Source organism: Myotis yumanensis, unplaced genomic scaffold (genome assembly GCF_028538775.1).
Source record: "Myotis yumanensis isolate MYYU_CA2020_CCGP unplaced genomic scaffold, mMyoYum1.0.hap1 SCAF_11, whole genome shotgun sequence".
Lineage (NCBI taxonomy): Eukaryota > Metazoa > Chordata > Mammalia > Chiroptera > Vespertilionidae > Myotis > Myotis yumanensis.
Window position 1 is genome coordinate 30,408,191 of NW_027223762.1, and position 16,687 is coordinate 30,424,877.

General features: G+C 34.2%; 1 protein-coding gene across 5 annotated transcripts in view; it reads right to left on the reverse strand.

The window, feature by feature from the left end:
* CCDC88A (coiled-coil domain containing 88A) overlaps nucleotides 1-16,687 on the reverse strand; it is a 109,487-nt gene that overhangs the window by 33,210 nt on the left and 59,590 nt on the right. For all 5 annotated transcript variants that reach the window (XM_070429236.1, XM_070429238.1, XM_070429237.1 and 2 more), the window contains exons 11-17: nucleotides 15,999-16,145; nucleotides 15,275-15,419; nucleotides 10,456-10,640; nucleotides 7,354-7,491; nucleotides 4,538-5,608; nucleotides 3,041-3,168; nucleotides 1,714-1,855 (exon numbers count right to left, since the gene is read on the reverse strand). In XM_070429236.1, coding sequence (XP_070285337.1) covers nucleotides 1,714-1,855; nucleotides 3,041-3,168; nucleotides 4,538-5,608; nucleotides 7,354-7,491; nucleotides 10,456-10,640; nucleotides 15,275-15,419; nucleotides 15,999-16,145 — 1,956 coding nt within the window. The remainder of the gene's footprint in view (nucleotides 1-1,713; nucleotides 1,856-3,040; nucleotides 3,169-4,537; nucleotides 5,609-7,353; nucleotides 7,492-10,455; nucleotides 10,641-15,274; nucleotides 15,420-15,998; nucleotides 16,146-16,687) is intronic.

The window sequence follows — 16,687 nt, forward strand, 5'->3', positions numbered from 1 at the left end:
CCTTTTTTATTTTCTTCCTTCTTTTGGATTTTTTATAATTCTATTTTATTTCTTTTGATGGCATGTTAACCATACCTCTCTGACATGCTATTTTTGTAGTTACTAGTACTTTAGAATTTATACTATACATATTTAACTTTCACAGTCTATCTTCAAGTGATATTCCTCTTCATGTATAGTACTAAAAGTTAGAACAGTATAATTACAGCTGAATACATGTTTATAGCAGTAAGCTAGTCCAATAGTAGTTATGCCAAATTGGCTGGAAGTAAAAGATAATGATGGATTTTTAAGTCTCCACCTTTTAGACTAGAAATAGATATATACCAACCCATATCCAAACCCACTTATTTTCTAGCTGAGTAGCTTCATGAGTTGACTTTACCTGTAACCTAGTTATACCGCTCAATAGGGTAAAAAAAAATTCAGGAAATAAAGCAGATTAATAAAATATGGCACCAAATTGTACTTTATTTTTTGGATAATCCTTTATGTTAACTAAGCAAAGTTCTAGAATTTCTTCTACATAAATACTTGTTTCATGGTAATGTCTGAGATGAATACCAGCAGTGATGGTAAGGGCAAATAGGAAACAAAACCTTTTTCCTTTCTGCATGAGAAATTCATCTTCAGTTAACTTTCTCCAGAAACCTCATAAAATTGGAATGTTCTATGTTACTAGGCAGGTTTGCTGAAGGGAAATAAGATCCCTGATTGGTAAATAGTATTTGGGCTGAGAGAACCATAAATACCTAATATGAAGCCATATCTTTGAACTTCTCTAAGTGCAGCAACTCTTAAAATTGGTAACAACTATTATGGAGATCTTAAATCTATACCTCTGGAGTTGTTGCAAGAGATGATAATTGCTGTGGAGCATGAAGTCTTAAAGCCAGGGCAGCTCCAACACACACCCAACACGAATCTCACTTGCACCTGAACTGTCATCTGGTAGGAAGATGATTCTCAGACAACCCCTGTGAAGAACACTGGACAGTGCCCTGCTAGCTACTTGTATTTCCTATAGTGTTCCGAACAAATGGTTCTAAATGTGGCCTGTAGTAATCTTACAAGTTTTAATGTTTAGTTACTATAAAACCATTCAAGGGAGCAATGCAGAGACGATAAGAGGAAAAATAAATCAGAATACGATACTCCCAATCTAGTATTATATTAACTCAATATAGGGCAAGTCTCTTCATATTCAATTTATTCATGTAGAGAAAACAGTTTTGTTTAATTCACCAAATAATTCTAAATATCACAAGAAAACAGATCTAGAAAAATACCCTCAACTTTATAAGAGGATGACATATGATTTCCCTCTACTTGGTGTTCTCACACTTACAAATTTCCTATCAAACTTTTACCTTGATTCTCAATCGGAAGAGGGTGTCAAAATAAAGTGCCTGTCTCTCACTGAGACCTTTTACCCATAAAATAAACCTGCCTTTTCCCTATCCCAATATATCAATTCTGGTTGTTCCTAACTGCATAGGGGACACACACACGCATGAAATAGGATTGAATCAATTACAGTGTATAGACAAAATATAGTTTGTCATAAACTACATGGCAAAAATTTGTTTCAGAACACCCTCAAATTTAAGAAAAAAACAAAATATTAATAAAATATTAAATTTTTCTTTTCTATTTTAAAATTTTCTCTCCAAATATTTAACAATTAAAATTATTTCCAAAGAAATCACTTACTGTTTTAAGTTCTTGGCGCAATTGCTGGTTATAATTTGTGGATTCTTCTAATCGAGCTTCTAAAGCAGCAATTTTTTCCTCTTTTATTTCAAGGGACTTCTTTAGAGTGGATTCTAATTTTGATTCCAAAAGTTTGTACCTACTATCCAAGTACAAAAATAGCAAAAGTTTGTTACTGGAGGTCAGAAAATTATTTTTAAAGATAATTTATGACTACAGATATTGGTGCCATAAATAGATCTTATAATTTAAGTGGCAAATTAAATTATTCTCCTCTTACTGCCCCAGTCTCCCCCTCTTAAACTATTCCTGGGAATGAAGAAACAAAAATCACTAAGTAAACAGAGCTTTAAATTATAGCCTAAGTTGTCTAAAGCAAAAATGATCTAATACTCAAACAGGCATTATATTTCTATTAGTTTTATAAGTCTCAAAACATTTATTTTAGTTTTATAAGAATAGAATCTATAGAAAGTAAAGGATTATTATATTATCAAACACTTGTCTACACTATTAAGTGTAAAGTATTTATATAAGAACATATTCATAGTTAAGACTTGAAACTCACTGAAGACTTTGTCTTCAGGGTATAAAGCAGTGGTCCTCAAACTACGGCCCGCGGGCCACATGCAAATACAAATATTGTATTGTTCCCATTTTGTTTTTTTACTTCAAAATAAGATATGTGCAGTGTGCATAGGAATTTGTTCAGTTTTATTTTAAACCATAGTTCAGCCCTCCAACGGTCTGAGGGACAGTGAACTGGCCCCCTGTTTAAAAAGTTTGAGGACCCCTGCTATAAAGTATATGCAGACAATAGGGTGGTGAAGGCCTGGTGTGGTGTGGGGGTAAGAGTGCGAGCTAGAAGGGGTCAAAGAAAAACAAAGGGACATATGTAATACTTTCAACAATAAAGATTTAAAAATAAATAATAAATGAAACAATTGAGGCATTTGAGCACATAATCAAATAAAATATAACTTGCTTAAATTGCGTATTTCACCAGAGAGGGGTTTGTTTGTTGTTAATGTCTCATTCTACTTTCACAGGCAATTATAGCCTTAGATCTTCTGCTACGTCACTGACAAACTGTATTTATGTAACATTTTAGCATTTTTTTTCTTAGACAGTATTAGGCTGTCTTTACCCTGATTTTTTACTTTTTAAACATTTTTAAAAATTGATTTTAGAAAGGGAGAGGGAGAAAGAAACATTAATGAGAGAGCACCAACAATCAGCTGCCTCCTGCATGCCCTCTAATGGGGAATGGGCCCGAAACCCGGGCATGTGCCCTGACTGGGAATTGAACCAGTGACTTAATACTCACCTGTCATCTGTACTTTGCTCATCATGTAAGAGTCGCTCTTTATTTAACCCTATCTTCTCAAGCTCATGGGTTAATTTTTCAAGATCATTATTCATTTGTTGTGTCTTCAATTTTTCACTAACCAAATCCTTATTTTAAAAAGAATGCAAAACTCACATAAGTGTCAAGAACATAAACGTCTAAGAAATTCAGCCAAGATTCTAATTACCACCACCCAGCAATACATATAACTTGAAGCAGGAAAGACAGAAATGTGATTGGACTTTCCCTTCCTCATTAAGTAGTAGTTATGAAACAACATAACATAGTCCAAACAGAATAGTTTTGTCTTTTTTTGGCTAATACTTCTTTTTATCTTTTTAATGTTTAAAACCAATGGAGAAACTATTTATTCTTTCCTTGTGAATCCACACCTCACATTTGAGAACTGTGGGGAAAAACGCATATCCATTAATTTTTCAATAATAAGCTAGGACCTTCATGCATGTTTCTTCCTATACAACACCCTTTTCCCACATGCACCCTTCTCCCAGTGGAAGAGGATATAGGTCTGAAGAACTAGGGGCAATCTGAGAAGTGCAGGCACAAGGAACCTGTTGCTCCTGTCTGTGAGGCTATAGAACAAAAGGAAAAAATGAATGTCTCATAATGGTCCCTCTCCTCTCAATATCTCTTTAGCAGAAACACAGACTTTCCAATGTGACTTATTACAAGAATGCTAAGATACTTTTAAATTGAACTTAAAGGGTTATATATAGTATAGCATAGTAAAAGCAAAAACAAGCCAAGCATGTTATCTTCGGATCTATACCAACCACGTTTACAAGACCTGCTACCAGTATACTCCTAGAAATTTCAAATTTCTCCTCAACACACAGATCTGAGCAACTATCAATTGTTCAATTTGACCTTTAAGTTCAGCCTGATTTGTATTCTTTAAGCTTAGAGGTCAAAATCCATGGGGCTTTGGAGTCTGAAAGATCTGGATTTGAATCCAGTAATCCAATTCTGCCATTTATTAACTGTGATCCTCAAAAAATTACTTAATGTCTCTGAACCTGTTTTCTAATCTAAGATAATACCTATAAAGAACTGGTCATAAAATTTATATATATATATCTTACAAGGTCCTTAGCCCAGTACTTGGCACAGTTTGCGTTCAATAAATAGTGGCTGTCATGGGTCCCATTATACTTAGCATTCAGTCAAGAGTCTTGATCACATATTTTTAATATTATTTTGAAATAAAATTACAATGTAATAAGTCAGATACCATATGGAAACTTAATTAGTACAAGATCTTAAAAAATATAATATACATACACTTCTTAGTTTAACAAAGGCAGGAAAGTTGGAGACTTTCTAGTTATAATTCTAAATTTTTACTTTAGAGCCCTAAGAAGATGATACAAATTACTAATGGGTCCCAATAAAACTTAAAGCCTTGAATTAAAAATATAAAAAATATTTGCCTTAAATTTAAGTAACTATACTTACCTCACGTAATGTAACCAAAGTTTTTATATCAATAGTTGCTCTTTTGACAAGCTCCTTATTTTCTTTCTCTAATTCTTTCAGACGAATGCAAGATTCTTTATAAATACCAATCTCTTTGAATAGAGTTTTGTTTTCTTTCTCCAAATTTCCAATTTTCACATTATTTTCTTCTAATGTGGTATCTTTTATTTCTGCTTGTTGTCGGAGTCTCTTATTTTCCTTCTCCAGCTGTTTCTTATCCTTCTCCAGTTGAGAAGTCTCTTGCTCTAATGATTTATTTTCTTTTTCTAGCTGTTCTAGTCTTTTGCTGGATATTTTTAACTCTTCTAGGTTTTTTTGCAATGTTTGATTTTCCATCTCTAAGTCTTGTAGTTCACTCTCTAACTGCTGAATTTTTTTATTGCTGTTCTCTAGAGCCTTCTGTAGCCTTTGATTTTCTGTATCTAAACCCTGGTAGCTAACTTCTAAGCGTTCTGATTTCTTGAATGATGCTTTCATAAGCTCTAAACCCTTCTTAAGCTGCTCTTTTTCACTTTCCAGTTCTTTATTTTCTAGTTGCAGTTGAGCCATTTTCATGCTTGCACACTTCAAAGACTCCACGTTTCTTCGCAGTTCCAAGTTTTCCTCATCAAGTTGGGAATTCTCTTTCTCTAGAGATTCTAACTGAAAAGTAAGGTTTTTAAAGCTATCCAATCTTTTTTTAAATTTCCTATTTTCTCTTTCTAGCTCTGAATTTTCTTGTTCTAAGGACTCAATTTTTTCACAAGTAATTTTTAAATTGGTTATCTTTTTCTGTAACAATTCATTTTCTTTTTCAAGATGATGCAACTCATTTTCAAGTTCTTCCGCTCGTTCTCCTTTTTCTTTATAATGTTCTAATTCTTTCCTAATTTGTCTTTTTTCAAATTCCATCTTGCTTAACTTGCTACTTGTTTCTTTGATAGATTCATGGAGAATTTTATTTTCTTTTTCAATGTCTTTCACCCTTGCTTCAGCACTTATTTGGGAGCGCTGCCTTAAGGAAGACACGGTTTGGTTCAGATGTTCATTTTCCTGCTCCAAGATTTTAATCTAATTTTAAAAGAGAAAGGAGAAAATTAAAAACCTAACTGAATAAGAACTAAATATTTTAAACTATTTTTTAAAATATATTTTTATTAATTTCAGCGAGGAAGGAAGAGGGAGAGAGAGAAGAAACATCAAAATGAGAGAGAATCACTGACTGGCTGCCTCCTGCACACACCCCACTGGGGATCGAGCCCACAACCTGGGCATGTGTCCTTGACCAGAATCGAACCTGGAACCCTTTAGTCCGCAGGTCGACACTCTATCCACTGAGCCAAACCAGCTAGGGCAAGAACTAAATATTTTAAATTATAGTTATTTCTTTTCAAAATCTAACAGGGAACTTGTAACATAAAAGGGTGCTAGCATTGTCTATCTTACTGTTAATTCTGACAAATATTTACTGAGAGACCATTGTATACGTGTACTGCCAGATCATTAAAGTTTGTGGCTTTATGGAGTTCGTAATATAAAGGAATGGTTAAGAGAGATGTGTTTAATATCAATAAAAATGATCTTCAGATTACTTAATTGCATGTTTCAAATTCAAATATGAGTATCAGGGAAATATACATACATATCTCCTTGAGAATATAAGCTTTTACCTTACACAAATAAATTGTTTTTTAATTTCTAAATATATATTTCATTGATTTCAGAGGAGAGAAAGAGAAACATTAATGATGAGAATCATTGATCAGCTGCCTCCTGCACGCCCCCTACTGGGGTTGGAATCCAAAAAACGAGCATATGCCCTGACCAGGAATCGAACTATGACCTCCTGCTTAATAGGTTGATGCTCAACCATTGAGCCTCACCAAGCCGGGCACAAATAAATTTTTCAATGCCTATACACAGAGGGTCTTTAGTAAATATTTGCTGTATCATATATGTGTGTGTGTATTCAACCCCCCAAAGAATGCTAATTTGGAAACATCAAAATCCCCTGGTACATTTGAAAACTAATCCATTCAATTCATGGTATGGCTTAATATACTAGTAATAGTTCTCGACATTTAGTGTTTTGAACAAGCTCCTGAGAACCTGATAAAAGTACAGATTCATAGTTAACTCTACAATTTTTGTTCTGTAGCTCTAAAGAAATCTCTAATTTTATAGGTGGCCTAAGGCTATACCTAGATAATATAAAGCAAATCATTTTACATATAAAAAATAAATACAAATATTAAAATAGAAAGTCAATCTATCCAGTTCTGTTTCCTCAAGCACGAGACTGATCAATAAATACTTGAAAATAAATCTGACAGTATCCAAGACGGTTGCTGCCACCACTTCTCCCTTTATTAGTGGGGCCAGAGCACAGTGGCATTTCTCCCAACTCCACTCCCATTTCTCCCAACTTCGCTCCCATTTCTCTCCTCCACAGCCATTTTCCAGATACTTGAAGACACATGTACTGCAAAATGTTATACAATTATTAATCATACTGGCAATTTAAAAAATTCTAATCTTTCTCTTTAACTTTCCTAAAATACATAACATAGAAAGTGAGATAAACCAGTTACTTTAAAATTTAAAAAACTTCTAGGGGGGTAAGGGAGGGTAGGGGTTTGTCAAGGGTGGGGGGGAAAAAAGGACACTTATGTAATACCCTTTGTAATACTTTAAGCGAAAAAAAAAAAAAAACTTCTAAAGTATTTCCCTTTAATATTATATGAACATTTTATTTGCATAAACTAACTTTTGTTAATAAACTTTAAAATACAATGCTTAATAAGAAATTTATGAACCTGTCGCTCTGAATTTTCTCTAAGCGTTTCAATCGTTTTTTCAAGTTGTGCCTTCTCCTTCATTAGATCCTTGCTTAAATTCTGACAATTCTGAAGACTTTGCTTTTCTTGAACAATCTCATTTTCAAGAATTTCAACCTGGAGAAAATAAGTCACAAAACAATATATCATTAAGTATTTTAAAACAGTGGAACATATCAAAACAAAAGATAACCATTGAATTAAAAGGTAAAATACAGTTTTAATACCCAAATGGTGAAATTTAAGAACTTAGTAGAGAAATTCAAGTAAAATACCATGCTAATTTTAGCAGCTATATAAAATATGCAGATCTGACTACGTTTCTTATCCTCTGCATCTTTGAAAGTAAATATCTACTTGTAAACACAAAGACAGTCCAAGTGAATATATGATAATTATGTGCTATGTGAAGACTGTACAAGTCTTACTGAAAGGCTCTCTTGGCTCGAGTAAAATTGTAAAGTAAAATTTTATAGTCAAGGAATTTTGGTGTAGAAGAAGTAAGAGGAGAATATAAAAAGCATGAAGGAAAAGATGAAAAATAATGGTACAAGTTTAATGAGGAAACAAGAAGGGACCTGGTTTAAAATAAAAAGAAAATGAGGAAAAAGGAGAATACTGGAGAAAGACAGGCTGAACAAAACTTCAACAAATATTTATATTTTGATTTAAGTTTATTTTCATTTGTACATTGTGAAGATACAATAAAATATGTGGTTAATAAGTACAGTAAGTATGAAAAAACAAATTTAAGTTCAAAATATGCTATAACTGATTTTCCCATTATTATACAACACTAGAGGCCTGGTGCACAAAATTCGTGCACCCAAGGGGGGGGGGGGTCCCTTAGCCCGGCCTGTGCCCTCTCGCAGTCCAGGAGCCCTTGGGGGATGTACGACTGAGCAGGCTAAACCGTCAGTGGGACATCTTTAGTGCTGCCACGGAGGTGGGAGAGGCTCCCACCACTGCCGCTGCGCTCACCAGCCGTGAGCCCGGCTTCTGGCTGAGTGGCACTCCCCCTGTGGGAGTGTACTGACCACCAGGGGGAAGCTCCTGTGTTAAGTGTCTACCCCCTGTTGGTCAGTACATGTCATAGTGATCAGTCGTTCTGCCATTTGGTCAATTTGCATATTAACCTTTTATTATATAGGATATTCATCAAGCCAGGTAATTTAAAAAATAAAAAAGATTTATTTATATAAAATATTCTATATAAAATATTTAGCTATATAAAAATATTTAATATTACATCTTTTTATCAATATTGAAGAACTCTAGGAATTTTAAGTCTATATAAAGCAAGCTGGATTTTTCCTTTTAACATCAATGGAAGATAACCACACATGGAAAATAATCTCCCAATAATGCCTCAAAAGAATCGAGTCACAAATCTTATCCAATAACTCAGTTCAACATTCATTTACATGTTTTAGAAGCTTTTAGTTATAAATAACTAATAAATCTGGTTCTCCAATCACGATTAAAATATATGGATAACAGTTATTTAATTAAGTTCATATGTTGTTTTATATTAGTGGAATTCAAGTGAAACATTTAGTTTACAAAAGACATCTTTTATCCAATGAATTTATGAAAAATTGCAAGAATCCTTAAGAACTTACAAGACTTCAAAGCTAATTTCAAAATCAAATTATAATTCACAGATCCAATTATAATGACAACCAAAATAGAAATGATCCAAGTTCTAAATGGCCACTCCAACTTTAACACTATATTGATTGTCAAATGCTTACTAAGATTATTTGGTTAATAGACTAATGATGATACAAAATGATTTAAAAGAGTAAAAGTCTAGCCCTAGCCGACTTGGCTCAATGGATAGAGCTTTAGCCTGTGGACTGAAGGGTCCTGGGTTCAATTTTGGTCAAGGGCACATGCCCTGGTTTGGGGCTCAATTCCCAGTAGGGGGCGTGCAGGAGGCAGCCGATCAATGATTCTCTCTCTGCATTAATGTTTCTATCTCTCCCTCTCCCTTTCTCTCTGAAGTCAATAATAAATAAATAAAAATAAAAGAGTAAAGGTTTTGCAAGAAAATCAAGGGATCTTTCTCATTATCTAAGGCAGTGGTCCCTCAAAGCATGGTTCCAAAATAAGCATCACCAAGGAACTTCTTAGAAATGAGAATTATTAGCCCCCCACTCCAAACCTACCAAGAACACAAACTCTAGGCATGAGACTCAGCAATCTGTGTTTTAACAAGTTCTACATGTGATTCTGATGCATACTATAGTTCAAAAATCACTGGTTTAAAGGTTAGGGCGATTTTCATAACAAAGTCTAGAAACCCAGAATATTTCAAAGGGAAAATTAGACATGGCTAGGTGCCAAAACATTCTGTCATTGCAGAAAGCAAGGCAGCTCCCAAGGAATGCGAAGGTTGTGTCATAACGATGCAGGAAGCAGCTTTATTGGGACAGGAAGAAAAATAAATGCAGTGGACTGAAACACTTTAAATATTCTTAAATCTACGAGTTAATAATGACACTAAAACAACAAACTCACTCAATTATCTCAGGAGGATATGAGACAACCAAGTCATTATTAGGAAACTGGAAAATAAAGGACAGGGTCAAACATTCATCCTGCTTTTCCCATAGGCTGTTCTTTAGAATAACCAATGGTGTTTTCTATAAACTAGTAGCTTTTAAAACAAGATTTTCCTTTATAGGAACACCCTATCTACCACATTAGGAAGGGATGATATAATTAGAAAATCAGGATTTTGCAATCTCTGATTAAGGGATCCACGCAAATGATTTTCCATGACAATATCACAAAAAGACAGACAACCAGACATGTGCCTCCTGACTGACATATGTACATACTCCTTATGAATACTTACTAAAAACTCAATTTGAACCCAATTAGGCCTACAGTAAAACACATTAAAAAAACAAGTATAGGAGTTCACTTACTTTACATTTATAAATGTTAAAAATTTCATAATAAGTTAAAATAATAAATGAGGGCACATTAGAAACTGGAAAATGTTTTACTACAGTGCTATTTATTTATATTTTTACATACATTTTTAAAGATCAAACATTCATTTTTATTTACCTTTTTACTTAGTCTTTGATTTTCTTTTTCAATTTTCAGGATTTTGGAAGTGTTTCCTTCTGCAGAATCCATAGTACTTCGAAGCTCTTCTACAGTTTTTGTCAAACTCTGGTTTTCCATCTCCAACTTCAGTAACCTACTTGATGTCAACTCACTCACCTCATGGCCCAAAGACTTCTGTGGTGCTACAATATTGAAAAAATAAGTCATTGGTAAACCTATATTTATTCTTTACTATTTAAAATGTTGAGTGTATATGCAGTACATCACTTGGTCCTTTATAAAAAAATTTATAAAGTTATACAAGATAGACACAATGATAAAAACAGAGATAAAAGACAGGTAAATACTAAATTTTAATGCATCCTTAAGCATTCGGGGGGGGGGGGGGGGGGGCAGACACAAATTTAGACCGAAGAGACTAGAGTTCCAGTTCTAGTACCATGAGAAATTAACAAACTGATAATATCAAGCCACTTTAACTTCAATGAGTCTTAGGTTACTTGTACAAATATTTATGGTCCTGTGTATCTATAGTCATGTATGGTTCAACAAGAAGTATAAAGTATATCCCATACCACACTTTCAAAAATTAAAGAAAGACAGTTTAAGGGGAGGAAATCCTTATCTAATTCTGAAAAAGGCAAGACAGTATACACGGTCACCTTGCAAAAGTCTTTCTCTAAAGAATCCCTATTAAATTAAGAGTAAAGAGCAACATCTACTCCATTTTGTCAAGGAAAACCATCTTTCTAAGTAGATTACAACATTACATGTTTTAAAATAAGAAAACTCAGTTTCTAATTCTGTAAATGATACTCTCCAGGAAGCCACAAAGAATTATGTTTTAATAATCTTACAGCAGACTCATGGAATATTTTGATGATATAAAAACATTAGGATTTACAAATGAAATATGATGCCTAGAACTTATTTTGAAACCCTAGATTTTAGGAAGGCCAAAGGGTAGAAGTATGGGAGGGCATTTCTAGGTCTGCCAACTTTTATGTATGTTTGAAATTCTCCATCATAGAAAAGCAAATAAATACACATACACATACACACACACACACACACACACACACACACACAACTTTTATGTATGTTTGAAATTCTCCATCATAGAAAAGCAAATAAATACACACACACACACACACACACACACACACATCCTCACAAGCATACATTCTTTACAAAATTAGGTATGGTAAAATATCCCAAAGATTTTATTTTTTTATATTTTTATTGATTCAGAGAGGAAGGGAGAGGGAGAGATAGAAACATCAATGATGAGAGCGAATCATTGATTGGCTGCCTCCTGCATGCCCCGTACTGGAGATCAAGCCCACAGCCACGCATATGCCCTTGACTGGAATTGAACCCGGGACCTTTCATTCCGCAGGCCGATGCTTTATCCACTGAGTCAAACCAGCTAGGGTGTTCCCCAGATTTTAAGTAAAGAATTCTTATTTCCAGCTTTTGTTCTAGTCACATATTGTTAATCTTTTATCAAAAGCTGGTATACTAGACAGTCATTGACTTTTAAAATTCTATTAGTTGTCCACGTCTTCTCTAGTAAAACTCTAGTTAATGACTTGTAGTTATGCATTTCAAATTAACAAGATTAGGCTAGGTCACAGCCACTGTTCTCAAAACTGCCTGGTAGTGGCACAAGAACAGACATATAGACCAATGGAACAGAACAGAGAACCCAGAGCTCGACCCAAGCCACTATGCTCAATTACTATTTGACAAAGGAGGCAAGAGCATACAATGGAGTCAAGACAGTCTCTTCAGTAAATGGTGTTGGGAAAATTGGACAGATACTTGTACATGCAAAAAAATGAAACTAGACCACCAATTTACACCATACACAAAAATAAACTCAAAATGGATAAAGGACTTAAACCTAAGACGGGAAACCATAAAAACCCTAGAAGAAGCCATAGGCAGCAAAATAGCAGACATTTGTTGTAGCAATATCTTTACCGATACAGCTCCTAGGGCAATGGAAACTAAGGAGGAAATAAATAAATGGGACTACATCAAAATAAAAAGCTTCTGCACAGCAAAAGAAACCATCAACAAAACAACAAGAAACCCCACTGCATGGGAGAACATATTTGCCAATGCTATCTCTGATAAGGGTTTAATCTCCAACATTTATAGGGAACTCATACAACTTAACAAAAAGAAGATAAACAACCCAATCAAAAAATGGGCAAAGGACCTAAATAGACACTTTTCGAAAGAGGACATACAGAAGGCATAAGAAAACATGTTCAAAGTCACTAGTCACCCAGAGATGCAAATCAAAACAACAATGAGGTACCATCTCACACCTGTCAGGGTGGCTATTATCAACAAACCAAACAACAAGTGCTGGCAAGGATATGAAGAAAAAGGAACCCTCTTGCACTGTTGGTGGGAATGCAGACTGATGCAGCCACTGTGGAAAACAGCATGGCATTTCCGCAAAAAATTAAAAATGGGACTCCCATTTGGCCCAGTAATCTCACTTCTAGGAATATATCCCAAGAAAACAGAAACACTAATCAGAAAGGATATATGCACCCCTATGTTCAGAGCAGCACAATTTATAGCTAAGATTTGGAAACAGTCCAAGTGCCCCGCAGCAGATGAGTAGATTAGAAAACTGTGGCACAGCTACACAATGGAATACTACCCTGCTGTAAAAAAAAGAAGGAATTCTTACCATTTGCAACAGCATGGATGTAACTGGAGAGCATTATGCTAAGTGAAATAAGCCAGTCAGAGAGAGATAAGTATCACATGACCTCACTCATTTGTGGAATATAATGAACAACATAAACTGATTAACAAAAACTGAACCAGAGTCACAGAAGCATCGAACAGACTGTCCAATCTATGAGGGAAGGCGGGGGTTGAGGGGGTAAGAGATCAACCAAAGGACTTATATGCATACACATGGACACAGATAGTAGAGGAGTGAGGGCATATGCTGGGGGTGGGGGTGGTCGAGGAGAGGTCTAGGGGGGTGGGGGGGGGGGAGGAAGGAGACTTATGTAATACTTTAAACAATAAAAAATTTAAATTTTTTAAAAATTAGGCTAAAATACATGATATACCTCAATAATACTTTGAATACCATGAATACTACGAATGTACTTCAAAGAAGCTTCAAGTCAGACTATGAGAATTAAAACGAATGCTTACAACACATTTTTAATAATATTAATGAATTCCTGTAATATAGTCTTAGGTACAAAAAGGAATCCGAATTGTGCATATACATTAATCTGATGTCTAAACTCCTATGTCTGTGTAGAAAAATTTAGAAGTTTTTTAAAATGTGAAAATGATTTAAGAAATTATTAGTGACTGATTTCCTCCTTTACATTTTTCCATATTCTACAAATTTTCTAGAAAGAAAAGCCCTTGTATATTTAAAAAACTAACAAACAAAAATGACACCACATTAAAACAAATATTCAGGTATGTGACCCCAGCTAAGAACTGCAAAGCTACTGATATAATGATCATCATCATCATAATGCTTAACATTCAAATGCTTACTATATACCCGGTACATTTTCTTAAGTATTAAGAATTCAATCCTCACAACAACCTTTCAAGGTACTTACTATTATTGTCCTCACTTAACAGATGAAACTCTTAACAGTGTAATTTTAACTACTTTCAAAGTAGAAAACATTGAAGTCTGAATTGCTTTCTTTGTAACTCAATTCACAAGGAATACAATAAAAGAAGTTCCACAACTATTTTAAGTTACATCTCAGCAAACCCACTGGATGAATATCACTTACTACGTTGGGAATTTAACTAGGGTCCTAGAATTTGCAAGTAGGTTCTCAAGTGTAAAACTAGAAAAAGTATAATGGTAACAAATATGAGACATGTGTAAAAGTAATTATTCTGCAAGAGCCAGACTATAAACCGTCTTCAGACTTTACGTCTACCACACCACTATGTCCTCAGGGCCTGGTATAGTATTTTACACATGGTAGGTGCTTAATAAAAATACCTGCTGAAGGAAAGCAGGTGGAAGAATCTAATATTGGGTAAGTGAGGAATTATGGAACCTGTCTAATTCAAATAAATGGGACCTGAGTGTAATTTCAAGAAAGTATATCAGTATTAGCATAATCACAGCTATAACACAACTTTATTGTATAGTATATGCCCAGTTTTAAGACAGAAGATAAGTCAATAGTGGAGCTTAAGAAAAAAAAGTCAAGAGTTAAAATTTTTTCTGGGGGCAGGGGGCATCTTTCATTATCTCCAGGGTATAACTGGGGCTAAACTGGTTGGTAGATATAATCCTAAAATGGGGATAATAATTCTCATATACTAATGAACATAGCCATGGAGATCCTTAACTTGTTCTATTCTGGCTACATATTCACCTAAAACTCTTCCCACTAATTTTGACTTCCTATTTAGGTTTGAATATAGTAAAAATATAGCTGATCAGTTAATGTGACTTTTCTGTTCTATTTAGTAGATGGCTATACTTCTCAAAATAAATTAGTAAATTGGTATTCTAGTTTATGATACTAACAAAATAATGCCTAAACAACTGATCAAATCTGTGATTGCACTCAAAAAAAAGTTTTGCTGTAAGACATGCAAAGATAATCAGACCCAGCAATGTGGAAATAACAAACTGCTCTGTGAAATCATAGCTAGGGGCAGCTGGCCTGCCGAGACATCTCCAGCTAGGGAAAATAACTGCAATGAAATATCCAGAAATGTAAGCATAAATTCAACTTTATTTATTCACCAACCCATTTAAGTAAAACAATATTGGGAATACCTTCAGAAAGTTCACTAGTTCTGGATATTTGTTCTAACTCCCAGCCAAGATGTAATGACTCATCCATACTTTGTTTCTGTGCCATTTCCAAAGTCATATTTTCTTCCATTAATTCTTCAATCTTTTTTCTATCCATATCGCGTTCCTTTTTTGTTGGCAGGAAGTAGGGAGAAAAAAGAAAGCTAAGAAACAGTATAATCTCAAGCTAATATTTTATTACTTATAACTTTTATTTATCAGAAACTAAATAATGAGGATAAATTTTGAGTTGCTTAAAATTTTCACAGTTTAAAGGCAATCACCAGTTATTATAATCACAATTGGTCATTATACTGACCAGGTGTCTGATATCCTTTTAAAGTGAGCTTTGGGGACACTGAAAACATTTCTTCATAGTCAACATATTAATTTAGTAATATAACAAGAGATTCTGACTCAATGCTAAATAGTTTTATTTCTGTATTTTAAAGGCATTTTACCAAATAGCTTATTAGAGTTTATTTTTAAAATACAAGGCAAAATCAATAACACCCCTCTATAACAAAAGCAGAAATTTCCACTACTCCCCACGTCCACAAAATTGCAAGCACTGAATTTATTTAGCTCATCTCTTCTTTGTTAAAGCATCTAGGACACTACTGTCCTTTGTCATTATAGGGAAGTCAGATGAATTTCAGAATGCTTCCTCAGAGGTCATGCAATTAATCTCCCTTACAATACTTACCATTTCCATATCATGCAGTTTGGCCTTTAGTTGTAAATTCTCTTTCTCTAATTCATGTAATTTATCAGAACGAGCTCGAGTTCCTTCTAATTGGTCTTCCAACATGGTTTTTGTTTCTAGTAAAACTTGATTGTCTTCTTTTAATTCCTATAAACATTTCAAACAGGCTGTATCACAAACATGTTAATTTCTGTTAATTTTTTAAAGTCTGAAACATAAAAATTCTTGGTTGTAAAATAAGGCATTAATCTGGCCAGAGTGGCTCAAGTGGTTGAGCATCAACCCATGCACAAGAGGTTGCCAATTCTATTCCCAGTCAAGGCACATACCCAAGTTCAGGCTTGACCCCCCTTGGGGAGCATGCAGGAGGCAGCCAATCGATGTTTCTGTCTCATCGATGTTTCTATATCTCTCTCCCTCTCCCTTCCTCTACAAAAAACCAATAAAAACTTATTTAAAAAGACATTAATCTGTCTTTATTAACAGTTCTGTGCAAGAGTAAAGCTACTAACTAATAAAAATACAGTTGATATTTTCTTGGCTTTAGTTCTCCCCCAAAATTTAAGCTATTATGCAAACAAAACACTCAGTACTTCTATTAGAATGAGTAATACTACTATAATTTCACATAAAATTGTCAGGGTACATTTAAATCCCTTAATCATAAGGAGAAAAAACTAAGTATAGAG